This window comes from Lucilia sericata, unplaced genomic scaffold (genome assembly GCF_015586225.1).
Source record: "Lucilia sericata isolate MDLA Ls3-8-SP2 unplaced genomic scaffold, ASM1558622v1 Contig001259F_arrow, whole genome shotgun sequence".
Classification (NCBI taxonomy): Eukaryota; Metazoa; Arthropoda; class Insecta; order Diptera; family Calliphoridae; genus Lucilia; species Lucilia sericata.
Window position 1 is genome coordinate 60,530 of NW_023995212.1, and position 21,439 is coordinate 81,968.

The window sequence follows — 21,439 nt, forward strand, 5'->3', positions numbered from 1 at the left end:
TATCGGTATACGATAAACTCATCAAGGAGCCAAGGAACTTTTACACCGAAATACTGGTCTAAAATCCATAAAAGTATAGACTAGGATCTTAGCCAATATTTGCCAAAATATTTTTAGTTGATGGAGTTTATTATTGAGCTTCAATATTCCAGTATAGCGAAGAAGAACGACAAAAACAAGTTTTATAGGAACTAAAATCTTTTTGCCAAATTTTATGAGGATCAGGAAATTATTTTACAAGATTTATATGATCCAAAACCTTTCTGGGTTGGTTCAAAATTGACCCTACCCCCATATAAGTTCCCCTTCAGAAAAAGATATTAACTCCAATAATTGTAATAAAAATACCAATATAGCAAAGAAATTCCACATAAACAAGGAGTCAACATCGTTTTGTCAAATTTAAGGGGATCGGTCCATAATTTAACCTATCCCCGATATAAGGTCCACCTCGAGAAATTACTACCACTCATAACTGGCTTAAAAAAATAGCTATAAAATTCGACAACAACTTTTATATGAAACAAAATTTATCTGTTGAATTTTGTAAGGGTCGGTCCACAGTTGACCCTACCTAAAATCTCAAACAGATTATGCCATCCGATTTCTACGCTTCCAACTTAAAGTTCTATATATGTTTTTATCGTGCACAAGATCTTCCGATAGCAGTTATGTATCATTTTCTATATACGGATATAGTCACATTTTTGTAAAAAAGTTTGTTGCTGTAGTACACACCCTAGAACGATGAACTCCACAAAACAAATTATGCCATCCGATTTGTATATTTCCAACTTAAAGTTCTATATAGGTTTTTATCGTGCACAAGATCGTCCGATAGCAGTTATATATCATTTAATATATACTTCCATAATAAAATTTTTTGTCAAAAAAAGTTTGTTGTTGTAGTACACACCCTAGCACGATGAAATCAGGAAAAAAATATATGCCATCCGATTTCTACACTTCCAACTTAAAGTTATATATAATTTTCTATATATTTCCATAATAAAACTATGTAAAAAAAAGTTTGTTGTTGTAGTACACACCCTAGAACGATGAAATCCGAAAAAAATGTATGTCATCCGATTTCTACACCTCCAACTTAAAGTTCTATATAGGTTTTTATCGTGCACAAGATCGTCCGATAGCAGTTATATATCATTTTATATATACTTCCATAATAACATTTTTTGTAAAAAAAGTTTGTTGTTGTAGAACACACCCTAGAACGATGAAATCCGGAAAAAAATGTACGCCATCCGATTTCTACACTTCCAACTTAAAGTTCTATATAGGTTTTTATCGTGCACAAGATCGTCCGATAGCAGTTATATATCATTTTATATATACGGCCATAGTAACATTTTTTTTTAAATAAGTTTGTTGTTGTAGTACACACCCTAGAACGATGAAATCCGGAAAAAAATGTATGTCATCCGATTTCTACACTTCCAACTTAAAGTTCTATATAGGTTTTTATCGTGCACAAGTTCGTCCGATAGCAGTTATATATCAATTTATATATACTTCCATAATAACATTTTTTGTAAAAAAAAAGTTTGTTGTTGTAGTACACACCCTAGAACGATGAAATCCGGAAAAAATGTATGCCATCCGATTTCTACACTTCCAACTTAAAGTTCTATATAGGTTTTTATCGTGCACAAGATCGTCCGATAGCAGTTATATATCAATTTGTATATACTTCCATAATAACATTTTTTGTAAAAAAAAAGTTTGTTGTTGTAGTACACACCCTAGAACGATGAAATCCGGAAAAAAATGTATGTCATCCGATTTCTACACTTCCAACTTAAAGTTCTATATAGGTCTTTATCGTGCACAAGATCGTCCGATAGCAGTTATATATCATTTAATATATACGGCCATAGTAAAATTTTTTGTAAAAAAAAAGTTTGTTGTTGTAGTACACACCCTAGAACGATGAAATCCGGAAAAAAATGTATGCCATCCGATTTCTACACTTCCAACTTAAAGTTCTATATAGGTCTTTATCGTGCACAAGATCGTCCGATAGCAGTTATATAACAATTTATATATACTTCCATAATAACATTTTTTGTAAAAAAAAAGTTTGTTGTTGTAGTACACACCCTAGAACGATGAAATCCGGAAAAAAGTGTATGTCATCCGATTTCTACACTTCCAACTTAAAGTTCTATATAGGTTTTTATCGTGCACAAGATCGTCCGATAGCAGTTATATATCAATTTATATATACTTCCATAATAACATTTTTTGTAAAAAAAAAGTTTGTTGTTGTAATACACACCCTAGAACGATGAAATCCGGAAAAAAATGTATGTCGTCCGATTTCTACACTTCCAACTTAAAGTTCTATATAGGTTTTTATCGTGCACAAGATCGTCCGATAGCAGTTATATATCATTTAATATATACGGCCATAGTAACATTTTTTGTAAAAAAAAAGTTTGTTGTTGTAGTACACACCCTAGAACGATGAAATCCGGAAAAAAATGTATGCCATCCGATTTCTACACTTCCAACTTAAAGTTCTATATAGGTTTTTATCATGCACATGATCGTCCGATAGCAGTTATATATCATTTTATATATACGGCCATAGTAACATTTTTTGTAAAAAAAAGTTTGTTGTTTTAGTACACACCCTAGAACGATGAAATCCGGAAAAAAATGTATACCATCCGATTTCTACACTTCCAACTTAAAGTTCTATATAGGTCTTTATCGTGCACAAGATCGTCCGATAGTAGTTCTATATCAATTTATATTTATGCCAAAAATGTATGCCATCCGATTTCTACACTTCCAACTTAAAGTTCTATATAGGTCTTTATCGTGCACAAGATCGTCCGATAGCAGTTATATAACAATTTATATATACTTCCATAATAACATTTTTTGTAAAAAAAAAGTTTGTTGTTGTAGTACACACCCTAGAACGATGAAATCCGGAAAAAAGTGTATGTCATCCGATTTCTACACTTCCAACTTAAAGTTCTATATAGGTTTTTATCGTGCACAAGATCGTCCGATAGCAGTTATATATCAATTTATATATACTTCCATAATAACATTTTTTGTAAAAAAAAAGTTTGTTGTTGTAATACACACCCTAGAACGATGAAATCCGGAAAAAAATGTATGTCGTCCGATTTCTACACTTCCAACTTAAAGTTCTATATAGGTTTTTATCGTGCACAAGATCGTCCGATAGCAGTTATATATCATTTAATATATACGGCCATAGTAACATTTTTTGTAAAAAAAAGTTTGTTGTTGTAGTACACACCCTAGAACGATGAAATCCGGAAAAAAATGTATGCCATCCGATTTCTACACTTCCAACTTAAAGTTCTATATAGGTTTTTATCATGCACATGATCGTCCGATAGCAGTTATATATCATTTTATAAATACGGCCATAGTAACATTTTTTGTAAAAAAAAGTTTGTTGTTTTAGTACACACCCTAGAACGATGAAATCCGGAAAAAAATGTATACCATCCGATTTCTACACTTCCAACTTAAAGTTCTATATAGGTCTTTATCGTGCACAAGATCGTCCGATAGTAGTTCTATATCAATTTATATTTATGCCAAAAATGTATGCCATCCGATTTCTACACTTCCAACTTAAAGTTCTATATAGGTCTTTATCGTGCACAAGATCGTCCGATAGCAGTTATATAACAATTTATATATACTTCCATAATAACATTTTTTGTAAAAAAAAAGTTTGTTGTTGTAGTACACACCCTAGAACGATGAAATCCGGAAAAAAGTGTATGTCATCCGATTTCTACACTTCCAACTTAAAGTTCTATATAGGTTTTTATCGTGGACAAGATCGTCCGATAGCAGTTATATATCAATTTATATATACTTCCATAATAACATTTTTTGTAAAAAAAAAGTTTGTTGTTGTAATACACACCCTAGAACGATGAAATCCGGAAAAAAATGTATGTCGTCCGATTTCTACACTTCCAACTTAAAGTTCTATATAGGTTTTTATCGTGCACAAGATCGTCCGATAGCAGTTATATATCATTTAATATATACGGCCATAGTAACATTTTTTGTAAAAAAAAGTTTGTTGTTGTAGTACACACCCTAGAACGATGAAATCCGGAAAAAAATGTATGCCATCCGATTTCTACACTTCCAACTTAAAGTTCTATATAGGTTTTTATCATGCACATGATCGTCCGATAGCAGTTATATATCATTTTATATATACGGCCATAGTAACATTTTTTGTAAAAAAAAGTTTGTTGTTTTAGTACACACCCTAGAACGATGAAATCCGGAAAAAAATGTATACCATCCGATTTCTACACTTCCAACTTAAAGTTCTATATAGGTCTTTATCGTGCACAAGATCGTCCGATAGTAGTTCTATATCAATTTATATTTACTTCCATAATAACATTTTTTGTAAAAAAAAAATTGTTGTTGTTGTACACACCCTAGAACGATGAAATCCGGAAAAAAATTTATGTCATCCGATTTCTACACTTCCAACTTAAAGTTCTATATAGGTCTTTATCGTGCACAAGATCGTCCGATAGCAGTTATATATCATTTAATATATACGGCCATAGTAAAATTTTTTGTAAAAAAAAAGTTTGTTGTTGTAATACACACCCTAGAACGATGAAATCCGGAAAAAAATGTATACCATCCGATTTCTACACTTCCAACTTAATATTCTATATAGGTCTTTATCGTGCACAAGATCGTCCGATAGTAGTTATATATCAATTTATATATACTTCCATAATAACATTTTTTGTAAAAAAAAAGTTTGTTGTTGTAGTACACACCCTAGAACGATGAAATCCGGAAAAAGATGTACGTCATCCGATTTCTACACTTCCAACTTAAAGTTCTATATAGGTCTTTATCGTGCACAAGATCGTCCGATAGCAGTTATATATCAATTTATATATACTTCCATAATAACATTTTATGTAAAAAAAAAGTTTGTTGTTGTAGTACATACCCTAGAACGATGAAATCCGGAAAAAAATGTATGCCATCCGATTTCTACACTTCCAACTTAAAGTTCTATATAGGTCTTTATCGTGCACAAGATCGTCCGATAGCAGTTATATATCAATTTATATATACTTCCATAATAACATTTTTTGTAAAAAAAAAGTTTGTTGTTGTAGTACACACCCTAGAACGATGAAATCCGGAAAAAAATGTATGCCATCCGATTTCTACACTTTCAACTTAAAGTTCTATATAGGTTTTTATCGTGCACAAGATCGTCCGATAGCAGTTATATATCAATTTGTATATACTTCCATAATAACATTTTATGTAAAAAAAAAGTTTGTTGTTGTAGTACATACCCTAGAACGATGAAATCCGGAGAAAAATGTATGTTGTCCGATTTCTACACTTCCAACTTAAAGTTCTATATAGGTCTTTATCGTGCACAAGATCGTCCGATAGCAGTTATATAACAATTTATATATACTTCCATAATAACATTTTTTGTAAAAAAAAAATTTTTGTTGTAATACACACCCTAGAACGATGAAATCCGGAAAAAAATGTATGCCATCCGATTTCTACACTTCCAACTTAAAGTTCTATATAGGTCTTTATCGTGCACAAGATCGTCCGATAGTAGTTCTATATCAATTTATATTCACTTCCATAATAACATTTTTTGTAAAAAAAAGTTTGTTGTTGTAGTACACACCCTAGAACGATGAAATCCGGAAAAAAATGTATGCCATCCGATTTCTACACTTTCAACTTAAAGTTCTATATAGGTTTTTATCGTGCACAAGATCGTCCGATAGCAGTTATATATCAATTTATATATACTTCCATAATAACATTTTTTGTAAAAAAAAAGTTTGTTGTTGTAGTACACACCCTAGAACGATGAAATCCGGAAAAAAATGTATGTCGTCCGATTTCTACACTTCCAACTTAAAGTTCTATATAGGTTTTTATCGTGCACAAGATCGTCCGATAGCAGTTATATATCATTTAATATATACGGCCATAGTAACATTTTTTGTAAAAAAAAAGTTTGTTGTTGTAGTACACACCCTAGAACGATGAAATCCGGAAAAAAATGTATGCCATCCGATTTCTACACTTCCAACTTAAAGTTCTATATAGGTCTTTATCGTGCACAAGATCGTCCGATAGTAGTTCTATATCAATTTATATTTACTTCCATAATAACTTTTTTGTAAAAAAAAAGTTTGTTGTTGTAGTACACACCCTAGAACGATGAAATCCGGAAAAAAATGTATGCCATCCGATTTCTACACTTCCAACTTAAAGTTCTATATAGGTCTTTATCGTGCACAAGATCGTCCGATAGTAGTTCTATATCAATTTATATTTACTTCCATAATAACATTTTTTGTAAAAAAAGTTTGTTGTTGTAGTACACACCCTAGAACGATGAAATCCGGAAAAAAATGTATGTCATCCGATTTCTACACTTTCAACTTAAAGTTCTATATAGGTTTTTATCGTGCACAAGATCGTCCGATAGCAGTTATATATCAATTTATATATACTTCCATAATAACATTTTTTGTAAAAAAAAAGTTTGTTGTTGTAGTACACACCCTAGAACGATGAAATCCGGAAAAAAATGTATGTCGTCCGATTTCTACACTTCCAACTTAAAGTTCTATATAGGTTTTTATCGTGCACAAGATCGTCCGATAGCAGTTATATATCATTTAATATATACGGCCATAGTAACATTTTTTGTAAAAAAAAAGTTTGTTGTTGTAGTACACACCCTAGAACGATGAAATCCGGAAAAAGATGTATGCCATCCGATTTCTACACTTCCAACTTAAAGTTCTATATAGGTTTTTATCATGCACATGATCATCCGATAGCAGTTATATATCATTTTATATATACGGCCATAGTAACATTTTTTGTAAAAAAAAGTTTGTTGTTTTAGTACACACCCTAGAACGATGAAATCCGGAAAAAAATGTATACCATCCGATTTCTACACTTCCAACTTAAAGTTCTATATAGGTCTTTATCGTGCACAAGATCGTCCGATAGTAGTTCTATATCAATTTATATTTACTTCCATAATAACTTTTTTGTAAAAAAAAAGTTTGTTGTTGTAGTACACACCCTAGAACGATGAAATCCGGAAAAAAATGTATGTCGTCCGATTTCTACACTTCCAACTTAAAGTTCTATATAGGTCTTTATCGTGCACAAGATCGTCCGATAGCAGTTATATATCATTTAATATATACGGCCATAGTAAAATTTTTTGTAAAAAAAAAGTTTGTTGTTGTAATACACACCCTAGAACGATGAAATCCGGAAAAAAATGTATGTCATCCGATTTCTACACTTCCAACTTAAAGTTCTATATAGGTCTTTATCGTGCACAAGATCGTCCGATTGCAGTTATATATCAATTTATATATACTTCCATAATAACATTTTTTGTAAAAAAAAAGTTTGTTGTTTTAGTACACACCCTAGAACGATGAAATCCGGAAAAAAATGTATACCATCCGATTTCTACACTTCCAACTTAAAGTTCTATATAGGTCTTTATCGTGCACAAGATCGTCCGATAGCAGTTATATATCAATTTGTATATACTTCCATAATAACATTTTTTGTAAAAAAAAAGTTTGTTGTTGTAGTACATACCCTAGAACGATGAAATCCGGAGAAAAATGTATGTTGTCCGATTTCTACACTTCCAACTTAAAGTTCTATATAGGTCTTTATCGTGCACAAGATCGTCCGATAGCAGTTATATAACAATTTATATATACTTCCATAATAACATTTTTTGTAAAAAAAAAGTTTGTTGTTGTAGTACACACCCTAGAACGATGAAATCCGGAAAAAAGTGTATGTCATCCGATTTCTACACTTCCAACTTAAAGTTCTATATAGGTTTTTATCGTGCACAAGATCGTCCGATAGCAGTTATATATCAATTTATATATACTTCCATAATAACATTTTTTGTAAAAAAAAAGTCTGTTGTTGTAATACACACCCTAGAACGATGAAATCCGGAAAAAAATGTATGTCGTCCGATTTCTACACTTCCAACTTAAAGTTCTATATAGGTTTTTATCGTGCACAAGATCGTCCGATAGCAGTTATATATCATTTAATATATACGGCCATAGTAACATTTTTTGTAAAAAAAAGTTTGTTGTTGTAGTACACACCCTAGAACGATGAAATCCGGAAAAAAATGTATGCCATCCGATTTCTACACTTCCAACTTAAAGTTCTATATAGGTTTTTATCATGCACATGATCGTCCGATAGCAGTTATATATCATTTTATATATACGGCCATAGTAACATTTTTTGTAAAAAAAAGTTTGTTGTTTTAGTACACACCCTAGAACGATGAAATCCGGAAAAAAATGTATACCATCCGATTTCTACACTTCCAACTTAAAGTTCTATATAGGTCTTTATCGTGCACAAGATCGTCCGATAGTAGTATCAATTTATATTTACTTCCATAATAACATTTTTTGTAAAAAAAAAGTTTGTTGTTGTAGTACACACCCTAGAACGATGAAATCCGGAAAAAAATGTATGTCGTCCGATTTCTACACTTCCAACTTAAAGTTCTATATAGGTTTTTATCGTGCACAAGATCGTCCGATAGCAGTTATATATCATTTAATATATACGGCCATAGTAACATTTTTTGTAAAAAAAAAAGTTTGTTGTTGTAGTACACACCCTAGAACGATGAAATCCGGAAAAAAATGTATGCCATCCGATTTCTACACTTCCAACTTAAAGTTCTATATAGGTTTTTATCATGCACATGATCGTCCGATAGCAGTTACATATCATTTTATATATACGGCCATAGTAACATTTTTTGTAAAAAAAAGTTTGTTGTTGTAGTACACACCCTAGAACGATGAAATCTGGAAAAAAATGTATGTCATCCGATTTCTACACTTCCAACTTAAAGTTCTATATAGGTTTTTATCGTGCACAAGATCGTCCGATAGCAGTTATATATCAATTTATATATACTTCCATAACATTTTTTGTAAAAAAAAAGTTTGTTGTTGTAGTACACACCCTAGAACGATGAAATCCGGAAAAAAATGTATGTCATCCGATTTCTACACTTCCAACTTAAAGTTCTATATAGGTCTTTATCGTGCACAAGATCGTCCGATAGCAGTTATATATCATTTAATATATACGGTCATAGTAAAATTTTTTGTAAAAAAAAAGTTTGTTGTTGTAGTACACACCCTAGAACGATGAAATCCGGAAAAAAATGTATGCCATCCGATTTCTACACTTCCAACTTAAAGTTCTATATAGGTCTTTATCGTGCACAAGATCGTCCGATAGCAGTTATAAACAATTTATATATACTTCCATAATAACATTTTTTGTAAAAAAAAGTTTGTTGTTGTAGTACACACCCTAGAACGATGAAATCCGGAAAAAAGTGTATGTCATCCGATTTCTACACTTCCAACTTAAAGTTCTATATAGGTCTTTATCGTGCACAAGATCGTCCGATAGCAGTTATATATCAATTTATATATACTTCCATAATAACATTTTTTGTAAAAAAAAGTTTGTTGTTGTAGTACACACCCTAGAACGATGAAATCCGGAAAAAAATGTATGTCATCCGATTTCTACACTTCCAACTTAAAGTTCTATATAGGTCTTTATCGTGCACAAGATCGTCCGATAGCAGTTATATATCAATTTATATATACTTCCATAATAACAATTTTTGTAAAAAAAAAGTTTGTTGTTGTAGTATACACCCTAGAACGATGAAATCCGGAAAAAAATGTATGCCATCCGATTTCTACCCTTCCAACTTAAAGTTCTATATAGGTTTTTATCATGCACAAGATCGTTCGATAGCAGTTATATATCATTTTATATATACGGCCATAGTAACATTTTTTGTAAAAAAAAGTTTGTTGTTGTAGTACACACCCTAGAACGATGAAATCCGGAAAAAAATGTATGCCATCCGATTTCTACACTTTCAACTTAAAGTTATATATAGGTTTTTATCGTGCACAAGATCGTCCGATAGCATTTATATATTATTTTCTATATATGACCATAGTATTATTTTTTGAATGTTTTTTATTAAAAGGCATTCTGTAACGATATAATCCCAAATATATTTATATTTTATCAGATTTGTTCCTTTCCACATTTATATACATATTTTAATTGATCAAAAATAATTTTTTTAAAGTAAATCATGAAAATCAATTTTTTGAATCTTTTCCACGTGCATAAACACATATTGAAAATGTAAATATTGAAAACGAGTTTTTGCGTCTTTTCCACGTGCACAAACAAATATTTGTAAACAAAAAAAACTCACCATACCAAAAAAAAATGTTTATTTTGATAAAACAGCTGTTGCGGTTTGTTTTATTTTTCGTCGGGTTGTTTTCTTTATGTGCGTTAAAAATTAATATACCATGAAATTAGTGGGAAACTTTTGCAAAAGCTCGCAAAATTGCTTTCCTAAATTATCAAGTAACCAGTAACCAAATAGTTAATACTTTTACAACACAACCTGCAATTGTCAATTCTCCAATAAATTAATTCAAACATTGTTTTATATTCCATGTTTCCCGGTTTTTATCAATATTTATAAAATAAAAGAATTATACGAAATGAATCTTCAAGACAGCAGCTTAAATACATCACAACAATGTAAGTTAATTAAGAAAACTCTGGAAATTCTTTATTAAAATAATACATATTATTTATTTCTATCAGCTGCCTTTTCCGAATCCGTTTTAGAGGAATCCGCCACTCTCAATCACAATGTAAATTTTAGTAAATTAGATTTTAGTCAAATACTAACCGAGGAATCCACATTACAAAACAGTAAAACTATTTCAGAATCCTCACCTAAACTGAGTATAACTTTGGAGCAGGAAGAAAGGGATATATTGCGCAAAAAATGTGTTAATGGCAATAGTTCACAGATGGATGTAACACAAACAACAAATGGTTGTTTACAATCAACAGCAGATACCCTAAAGGAGGCAACTTTAACAAAGTCTCGCAGAAATACTAGTAATAAAGAAATCACCATGGAATTAAGTGATGATGAGGATAATGCTGAAGAAAGTGTTATACCGGTCGAAGAAGATGATGACGATGATGATGTGGAAGAAATAAGTACTATGGAGTGCTCAGCGATAGAACAAACACAAAAAGATATGTTTTCACATTTACAACCCAATAAAACTGCCGGAGAAAATGAGAAAGTATCGGATGAAACACATAATGAACCAGAAATGACTGAGACCATTATAGAGCAGGACACATCACAATTTTTGCCCGATGAAAGTAAATTATTTCGTTATCCTTTGATAGAAGTTGGACGTAGACTATGGCCTTCAACGGCGGAGAAGCAAAATTTTACGAAAGGATGTTTATGGTCACCGGATGGTACTTGTTTATTGGTGCCAGTGCATTTGGATGGTTAGATATGGAAAAATTAGTAAAAATTAAAATTCTTCTTATATTAAGATTCTTTTAGGAATGCACATTGTAGAATTGCCCACAGATTTATACACCGTGCAAGAATTGGATGCCGAAAGAAGTCTGAGTGATTTGGCTTCGGCGGTGCATGTAAAAGAGGGTGGTACTGTTTATGATTGTTGTTGGTATCCTTTTATGAATAGTTCAGATCCAGCTACATGTTGGTAAGCTTTTGTCATTTTAAAAATTTTGTTAGAATTAATAAAATTATATTATTTTAGTTGGCTTGCTACTAGACAACATGAACCCATACACATGTGGGATGCCTTTTCAGGGGAGTTAAGATGTTCTTATCGTGGCTACGATGAGGTAGATGAAGTCGAATCAGCCATTTCCATAATATTTAGCAATTGTGGCGAAAAAGTTATAGGTGGATATAAGAAAACCATTAAAATATTTGATACTAATATGTAAGTCTTTGAAATATTACAAAGAAATTTATTTAAATGTATATTTGTTTTAAATTCCTAAAGACCAGGTCGTGCTTGCTCGACGATACCAGTAAAAAAAGCCGTTTCCTGTTTTGCCTTAACTACTGACAATGATAATTGTGTTACCGCGGGTACATGGACAGGTTATATAAATCATTATGATTTAAGGGCTCCCAAATTGGGCCCCTTATTTACCTTGGGTGGCCATAGTGGTGGCATAACCTGGTTAAAATATTCTCCCACATTAGATCAAAATTGGTATTTATTTAGTGGTGCCCGTAAGGACAGGAAAATCTTGCAATGGGATATGCGTAACTATACTGAACCATTGCAAGTATTTGAAAGAAATGTGGAGACTAACCAAAGAATTTATTATGATTTAACACCTATGAAGACATGGTTAGCCAGTGGTGATACCCAGGGTTTATTAAGGATATGGAATTTGGGCGATAAGGCGCAACAATATGAGGTTTTTTATTTGTTAAAAGCCTTCTTAGGAGTTGTTTTTTTCTATGTATGTTTTTTCTTTTTATTTCCAGTTACCTTTACATCAGGATTGCTGCAATGCTGTAAGTTTTCATCCTTCTTTACCTATACTTACCACTACCTCAGGTCAATATCATTTTGTGGATGTTACAAATTCAGAGAGTGGCGATTCCTCGACGGAAAATATTGTAGATTATGAAAATTCCTTGTTGTTTTTGTGGTATGGTCCTTCGAAAGGAAGTCAACATTAAATTATTAAATAAAGAAAATATTTCGCAGTGAAATACTGCCAAGTTCAAAATTTACAGGTTAGTTATTGAAAAGTTATTTCATTTTTTGATAGTATTAGTCGGGACACTTACAAAACCTGCAGGTTAACTTTACCCAATAAACCAAACGATAAAGTTTACCCAGTAAACGAATCGAAATTACTTAAGTGATAAAAACTATCATAAGTGATAGTCGTTCTTGTATCGAGAATTGGAAAAAAACGTTTAAAATATTCTTTTAAAAAAAAGACATTTGGAGATTTCTAATAATGTAATTTTGAACATTTTTTAAAAGTAAATTTGAAAAATTTTGATATAAAATAGAATTTTTGAAAAAATTTCTAAAATAATTTTGAAATTTTTTTTTATAAAACGAATATTTTTAAAAATTTACATCAAAATGTAAAAAATTAGAGAAATATTGAAAACATTATATCAAAATGTAAGATTTTGAAAGTTGTTTGAATAACGTTCAAACACAATTTTAATTCCAAACACAGTATTTTTTGTTTTAAAACACTTTCAGCTTTATGAAAAGTCTATTAACTCTAGTTTATTTCTTTTATAGTTTTTCTTCAATCAACTTTTCCGGGAAGAAAAATTACGAAACTTTTGTTCACTTAAAATCAAGAAAAAATGCACTGATACAAAAGAAACACATTTATAAAAATTAAATTAAAATTTAAACACCGGAATACTTTTAACTTTGAGCACATCCTTAGGAAGCTCTACCGCCACTGCAACTACCTCCCCTCGAACTTAGAATCTCTTCAAAAACTCCTCAGCACAAGTACGGGCACGGGCATTGACAGCCAATTTCATTTCACTGATTTCCTTATCAATTTCCTCCATAAAGCTGATGACAAAATCTACCAATTTATGTTTGTACATCTGCTCCGTATGGAAATTGGTAATCAAAAAGCTAATATCATAACCATCAATAGGTTTACGTCTCAAAATGATAAAGGATTCAGCACGACGCATCATGAAACGGGTGAATTTGTGACAAAGAATCTTTTCAATTTCATCGGCCTGTTTGACGGCAATACTGACACGCACTGAATTGATGGAGGGTTCAATAAGGACACGTTCTCTTTCGTTGCGGGATATGACCACAGGTGTTAAAATCAATTCCTTGCTAGAGCAGACCTCTACCTCTGGTTTGTTGTGTCTCTCTACCACCTGCGAAGCAAAGTCTTGTAAACACATTGCTGCGGTTAAGGAATGGCGTACAGCAGTCAGATATGGTTTCAAAGTAGCAGCCATTACGGAAACTTTTGTTGTAAATTGTTAAAAGTAAATATTTTTCAATTCTTTTAATGTTTTTTAACAAAAATGAATCACTTATAGGTGTTTTTATCAGCAGAGAAGGAAAATATGCAAAACAACACCCGAGAATGACAAATGAACGAATGAAATGTCAAAATAAATATAACAACACAGAGTTGCATGTTTGAAAGAAAATACCAGTATTTTGTTACAACAAAGTTGCCAGATGATGGGTTTTGAAAGGTAAGTGGAAAATAATGTTTTTTTTACTTTATTGATACATTTTATATAAATTTTTAAAGAAATTCAATATTTTGGTAAAGAAAATTTTCCATAAATTTTAATTCTTATAGAAAAAATTTCTTTTTGTGCTAAATTTTGCTTAAATTTTATTTTTAGAGAAACTTTTCGATAAATTTAGTTTTTTAATAGGAAATTTTCGAAAAAAAAAATTTTATAAAACATTTGCGATTATATTTTAAAAAATATTTTCGATAACTTTTCTTTTTCATAGAAAATGTTCTTTTTTCAAATTTTCGATAAATTTTATTTTTATAGAAAATTTTCGATAAACTTTATTTTTATTAGGAATTTTCGATAAATTTTATCTTTATTGAAAATGTTTCTCTTTTTATAGAAAATGTTCTCTTTTTATAGAAAATGTTCTCTTTTTATAGAAAATAATCTTTTTCTCGATAAATTTTATTTTTATAGAAAATTTTCTATAAATTTTCTTCTTTAAAGAAAATTTTCCATAAATTTTCTTTTTTATAGATAATTTTCGATAAATTTTATTTTTATAGAAAATTTTCGATAAATTTTATTTTTATAGAAAATTTTCGATAAATTTTATTTTTATAGAAAATTTTCGATAAATTTTATTTTTATAGAAAATTTTCAATAAATTTTATTTTTATAGAAAATTTTCGATAAATTTTATTTTTATAGAAAATTTTCGATAAATTTTATTTTTATAGAAAATTTTCGATAAATTTTATTTTTATAGAAAATTTTCGATAAATTTTATTTTTATAGAAAATTTTCGATAAATTTTATTTTTATAGAAAATTTTCGATAAATTTTATTTTTATAGAAAATTTTCGATAAATTTTGTTTTTATAGAAAATTTTCGATAAATTGTCTTTTTTATAGAAAATTTTCGATAAATTTTATTTTTATAGAAAATTTTCGATAAATTTTATTTTTATAGAAAATTTTCGATAAATTTTCTTCTTTAAAGAAAATTTTCCATAAATTTTCTTCTTTAAAGAAAATTTTCCATAAATTTTCTTCTTTAAAGAAAATTTTCCATAAATTTTCTTCTTTAAAGAAAATTTTCCATAAATTTTCTTCTTTAAAGAAAATTTTCTATAAATTTTCTTCTTTAAAGAAAATTTTCCATAAATTTTCTTCTTTAAAGAAAATTTTCCATAAATTTTCTTCTTTAAAGAAAATTTTCCATAAATTTTCTTCTTTAAAGAAAATTTTCCATAAATTTTCTTCTTTAAAGAAAATTTTCGATAGATTTACTTCTTTAAAGAAAATTTTCGATAGATTTTCTTTTTTATAGAAAATTTTCGATATTTTTTTTGTAGAAATTTTTCGATAAATTTTCTTTTTAAAGAAAATTTTCGATACATTTTAATTTTTAAAGAAAATTTTCAATAAATTTTCCTTTTATACAAAATTTTTGATAAATTTTACTTTTTTATAGAAAATTTCGATAAATTTTCTTTTTATACAAAATATTCGATAAATTTTCCTTTTTGTAAAAAAATATTTTAGAATTTTTTAAATACATTTTAGTAGTTCTTTTTTTATTAAATTTAATTGATAAATCCCTTTACTCACTTTATTCCCCCCGATTTTTTGGCACCCATTGCAAATAATTCCTCTGGGTGGCCGCCTCATATTCTTGAGCCAAACAATCGATAACATCTCGAGAATTATCTAATTCAGATAAATCATCTTTAAACATATCTTCACGGCGAAATTGATCCAAAAAGGCACCTCTCTTACGCAACTTATCATATTGAGCCAGAGAACGATTAAACAGGGAACTAATGCCCGTATGATTGGCCATCATTAGGCCCGAAACCTTATGATTACTTTGTATATAAGGGGAACTTCTGGACAATGCCACTTGTATACTGGCCGGACCCCAGGGTATAAATTGAGCCAATTTGCGTTCACGTATACGTTGTAGGGATTTGTGGACTTGAGTGGGATCTACTTCACCCTAAAAAAGTTATAAATATGCTTTAAATCGTGTTTTCAGATTTTAATTTATATAAGTTCACCTGTATAATGTTCAATATGGAAATATAACAATGAATATTAGCTTTATCCGGACCCGAAGAAACCATCATGTTTTTGGGCTGCAATAAACGCCTCATAACATCTAGAACCGTAGTTTTGCGTATATTCAAATTGGGCTAGATAATACAAAGTATTCATTTGAGGATTTTGTTTTTTAAGAAAAGGTCCCTACTTACATCACTATCTGTAGTAAGAGGAGTATAACCGGTCATTAGAAAATGTAATTGCGGTGTTGGTATCAGAGGAGCCGTTAATCCTATCAAATTATTATTCATATATGAAGGATAACGCAGGGTCGTAGTACTAACCGACATTATGGTCGATACCAAAGTATTAATTTGGGTAAAAGTAGGATTTTCAATATGCAAACGCTCTGAAGCTATACGATTCAAAGCGGTATTATCTAAGACCACAACACAATCTGCACAATTGGTTAATCTCTTCAATGTTAATATAGAATTATAGGGTTGTACTACCACATCACTTATTTCATCTTGATTGGGAAATACACTATAGGTTTGTAAAAGTTTTTTGGGAAAACGATCAGAGAGACGTTCCAACATATATGAACCCATACCGGACCCAGTGCCACCAGCTATGGAGTGACAAAGTACAAAACCTTCCAACGAATCACTACCGTCGGCTTCACGATCGATAATATCGAAAACTTCCTCTTGTAGCTTTTCGCCCTGACTAAAACCGGAGGCCCAGTTGTTGCCAGCACCGCCACCATGTTTGGAAAGATAAACATTTTCGGGGTTATAGAGCTAGAAGTAAAGTTCAAATTTTTCTATAGAAATCTTAAGTAGAACAGAACTAGAACAGAACTAGAACAGAACTAGAACAGAACTAGAACAGAACTAGAACAGAACTAGAACAGAACTAGAACAGAACTAGAACAGAACTAGAACAGAACTAGAACAGAACTAGAACAGAACTAGAACAGAACATAAGAACATAATTAGAACAGAATAGAACAGAACTAGAACAGAACTAGAACAGAACTAGAACAGAACTAGAACAGACAACTAGAACAGAACTAGAACAGAACTAGAACAGAACTAGAACAGAACTAGAACAGAACTAGAACAGAACTAGAACAGAACTAGACAGAACTAGAACAGAACTAGAACAGAACTAGAACAGAACTAGAACAGAACTAGAACAGAACTAGAACAGAACTAGAACAGAACTAGAACAGAACTAGAACGAACTAGAACAGAACTAGAACAGAACTAGAACAGAACGATACAGAACTAGAACAGAACTAGAACAGAACTAGAACAGAACTAGAACAGAACTAGAACAGAACTAGAACAGAACTAGAGAACAGAACTAGATACAGAACTAGAACAGAACTAGAACAGAACTAGAACAGAACTAGAACAGAACTAGAACAGAACTAGAACAGAACTAGAACAGAACTACAGAATAGAACAGAAACTAGAAACAGAACTAGAACAGAACTAGAACAGAACTAGAACAGAACTAGAACAGAACTAGAACAGAACTAGAACAGAACTAGAACAGAACTAGAACGAACTAGAACAGACTAGAACAGAACTAGAACAGAACTAGAACAGAACTAGAAACAGAACTAGAACAGAACTAGAACAGAACTAGAACAGAACTAGAACAGAACTAGAACAGAACTAGAACAGAACTAGAACAGAACTAGAACAGAACTAGAAGACTAGAACAGAACTAGAACAGAACTAGAACAGAACTAGAACAGAACTAGAACAGAACTAGAACAGAACTAGAACAGAACTAGAACAGAACTAGAACAGAACTAGAACAGAACTAGAACAGAACTAGAACAGAACTAGAACAGAACTAGAACAGAACTAGAACAGAACTAGAACAGAACTAGAACTAGAACAGATCTATCTACTTCCAAAATGCAGTTTAATTCCTACAGTTTTACTTTACCTTGGCGTGCGTTGATGTCATTATCGTGTGTATGACACGTGGTTCCAAATCCAAAAGCACAGCTCTTGGTATATAATGATTATCATCGGCTTGATAGAAAAACACATCCTTGCGATCTAAACCATCAGTGGTGAAATCTTCCAAAAGCCCTGTAGGCGAAATTCCATGCTCCAGACACAAACGTTTCCAGAATTCGAAACCAACTGGTAGTAAAGAAGAGTTTAATCAAAAACTATCTCAATATTTATAAATTTTTAAATATACTTTGATTTCCACACTGTCCAAGTTGTAGGGTAATAATTTCACTGGGCATTTTCTTTTAATTCCAATTTTGTAATAAATAAATTTAATTTAATAAATTTTAAACAAACAAATAATAAATAAACTGATAATGAAGTAGTAACGATTACCGTTATAAATATATTGTTATTGTTGTTAAACTGATCTTACTTAACAAATTGAATCTTTACAAGTTTATCACAAGATAAAGATCGGACAATGTAGAGGAGATTTTGATAGTTTTTTTTAACATGAAGTTTGACATTTATATTAAGAAGAGAGTGAAATGTTAGCGACAAATTCCTTTCTCGGAATTGGCTCTTGGGGATGATCTTATAAAAATTGTAAATAACAGGGTTGGGAAATCAAAAACGTATACAAACATTGATTTTTATAATCATTGACAAGTTTTTTTTGTTAAAATCCCATTGTGCTCTAAAGAAAGTAGCATTTAAATATTTATTTATTAAAACGAAACTACTAAATCATTTTTGTATTTCTTATTTAGAAATTTAAATTCTAATTATTTGTATTTTTTTATTTACATTTCTCTTCCCTCATAATTTGCTGCAACCCACCTAAAAAATATAACATGTTTAACAAATATTTACAATAATTTAAATAATAAAATAAATAAATCTTAATCAAACAGTTATGGCAAAAAACCATATTTGTAAAATAACGTACATCTTTTCTAATACAAATAAATAAATAAAACAAAAATCCAAATTTGTTAAAAAAAAAAATTATTTATTAAAACAAAACATTGCCATAAATAATGAGATCAATTGTTGGCAAATTGTCATATATTGTAGTCGATACCACAGATATTAACATTTAAAAAAATTGTCATTTAATATAATTTATGAATTTCTGTAAAGTTAGAAAACAAAAAAAATAAAAAAATAATAACCAAACATTGTATGTAGTTAGAATTTATAATGGAGCACTCCTTTTTTGTGTGTTTAGGAGTAGAAAAACGTTAAAAAGTAACGTATTTTTTTTTTGAAAATAAAATACCCTACGGGTGGTAGGCAATTCAATTTTGCAAAGAAATCAAGATTATTATTTTTAAATTCAAGTTTAATTTTCGTGTTTTTACCAGTCCTAGTTCAATTCTAGTTTAGTTCTAGTTCAGTTGTAGTTCAGTTCTAGTTCAGTTCTAGTTCAGTTCTAGTTCAGTTCTAGTTCAGTTCTAGTTCAGTTCTAGTTCAGTTCTAGTTCAGTTCTAGTTCAGTTCTAGTTCAGTTCTAGTTAAGTTCTAGTTCAGTTCTAGTTCAGTTCTAGTTCAGTTCTAGTTCAGTTCTAGTTCAGTTCTAGTTCAGTTCTAGTTCAGTTCTAGTTCTGTTCTAGTTCTGTTCTAGTTCTGTTCTAGTTCAGTTCTAGTTCTGTTCTAGTTCTGTTCTAGTTCTGTTCTAGTTCTGTTCTAGTTCTGTTCTAGTTCTGTTCTAGTTCAGTTCTAGTTCTGTTCTAGTTCTGTTCTAGTTCTGTTCTAGTTCTGTTCTAGTTCTGTTCTAGTTCTGTTCTAGTTCTGTTCTAGTTCTGTTCTAGTTCTGTTCTAGTTCTGTTCTAGTTCTGTTCTAGTTCTGTTCTAGTTCTGTTCTAGTTCTGTTCTAGTTCTGTTCTAGTTCTAGTTCTGTTCTAGTTCTGTATTAGTTCTGTTCTAGTTCTCTTCTGTTTTAGTTCTGTTCTAGTTCAGTTCTAGTTCAGTTCTAGTTCAGTTCTAGTTCAGTTCTAGTTCAGTTCAGTTCTAGTTCAGTTCTAGTTCAGTTCTCGTTCAGTTCTAGTTCAGTTCTAGTTCAGTTCTAGTTCAGTTCTAGTTCTGTTCTAGTTCTGTTCTAGTTCTGTTCTAGTTCTGTTCTAGTTCTGTTCTGTTCTGTTCTAGTTCTGTTTCTAGTTCTGTTCTAGTTCTATTCGAGTTCTGTTCTAGTTCTGTTCTAGTTCTGTTCTAGTTCTGTTCTAGTTCTGTTCTAGTTCTGTTCTAGTTCTGTTCTAGTTCTGTTCTAGTTCTGTTCTAGTTCTGTTCTAGTTCTGTTCTATTTCTGTTCTAGTTCTGTTCTAGTTCTGTTCAGTTCTGTTCTAGTTCTGTTCTAGTTCTGTTCTAGTTCTGTTCTAGTTCTGTTCTAGTTCTGTCTAGTTCTGTTCTAGCTCTGTTCTAGTTCTGTTCTAGTTCTGTTCAAGTTCTGTTCTAGTTCTGTTCTAGTTCTGTTCTAGTTCTGTTCTAGTGCTGTTTCTGTTCTAGTTCTGTTCTAGTTCTGGCTGTTCTAGTTCTGTTCTAGTTCTGTTCTAGTTCTGTTCTAGTTCTGTTCTAGTTCTGTTCTAGTTCTGTTCTAGTTCTGTTCTAGTTCTGTTCTAGTTCTGTTCTGTTCTAGTTCTGTTCTAGTTCTGTTCTAGTTCTGTTCTGTTCTAGTTCTGTTCTAGTTCTAGTTCTGTTCTAGTTCTGTTCTGTTCTAGTTCTGTTCTGTTCTAGTTCTGTTCTGTTCTAGTTCTGTTCTGTTCTAGTTCTGTTCTAGTTCTGTTCTGTTCTAGTTCTGTTCTGTTCTGTTCTAGTTCTGTTCTGTTCTAGTTCTGTTCTGTTCTAGTTCTGTTCTAGTTCTGTTCTGTTCTAGTTCTGTTCTGTTCTAGTTCTGTTCTGTTCTGTTCTGTTCTAGTTCTGTTCTAGTTTTGTTCTAGTTCTGTTTTAGTTCTGTTCTAGTTCTGGTCTAGTTCTATGCCAGTTCCATTCTAGTTCTGTTTTATTTCTTCTATTGCACTTCAGGGTAAGTTCTACTTCAGTTTATCTTCATCTCGGTTTCCCAGATAACTCCTCATTTTCTTAGTAAAAACACCTTAAGAAAATCTCTAAGTTTTTCGCTCCAACTTTCTTAG

General features: G+C 30.8%; 3 protein-coding genes across 5 annotated transcripts in view; 1 reads left to right on the forward strand and 2 right to left on the reverse strand.

Moving 5' to 3' along the window:
- Positions 1-12,808, forward strand: part of LOC119610657 (telomerase Cajal body protein 1 homolog) — a 30,248-nt gene extending 17,440 nt beyond the window's left edge. The window contains exons 1-7 of one of the 3 annotated variants that reach the window (XM_037965970.1): positions 10,683-10,746; positions 10,813-10,862; positions 10,925-11,526; positions 11,585-11,750; positions 11,808-11,996; positions 12,060-12,486; positions 12,557-12,808. In XM_037965970.1, coding sequence (XP_037821898.1) covers positions 11,025-11,526; positions 11,585-11,750; positions 11,808-11,996; positions 12,060-12,486; positions 12,557-12,754 — 1,482 coding nt within the window. In that variant the 5' untranslated portion in view covers positions 10,683-10,746; positions 10,813-10,862; positions 10,925-11,024 and the 3' untranslated portion in view covers positions 12,755-12,808. Of the gene's footprint in view, positions 1-10,508; positions 10,747-10,812; positions 11,527-11,584; positions 11,751-11,807; positions 11,997-12,059; positions 12,487-12,556 lie in introns of those variants that run through there. The other 2 variants (XM_037965969.1, XM_037965968.1) reach the window with 2 other exon arrangements.
- A 466-nt stretch (positions 12,809-13,274) lies between these two features.
- LOC119610659 (actin-related protein 2/3 complex subunit 4) lies at positions 13,275-14,224 on the reverse strand. The gene has a single exon (XM_037965974.1). The coding sequence runs from the start codon at positions 14,036-14,038 to the stop codon at positions 13,532-13,534; it is 507 nt and encodes a 168-aa protein (XP_037821902.1). The 5' UTR covers positions 14,039-14,224; the 3' UTR covers positions 13,275-13,531.
- A 1,572-nt stretch (positions 14,225-15,796) lies between these two features.
- LOC119610652 (tubulin gamma-1 chain-like) lies at positions 15,797-18,738 on the reverse strand. Its single transcript, XM_037965965.1, has 5 exons — positions 18,557-18,738; positions 18,293-18,495; positions 16,537-17,127; positions 16,342-16,476; positions 15,797-16,280 (listed from the first exon to the last, which is right to left on the reverse strand). Exons 1-5 carry the CDS (start codon positions 18,603-18,605, stop codon positions 15,894-15,896), a joined length of 1,365 nt encoding a protein of 454 aa, XP_037821893.1. The 5' UTR covers positions 18,606-18,738; the 3' UTR covers positions 15,797-15,893.
- Between the last annotated feature and the right edge of the window lie 2,701 nt (positions 18,739-21,439).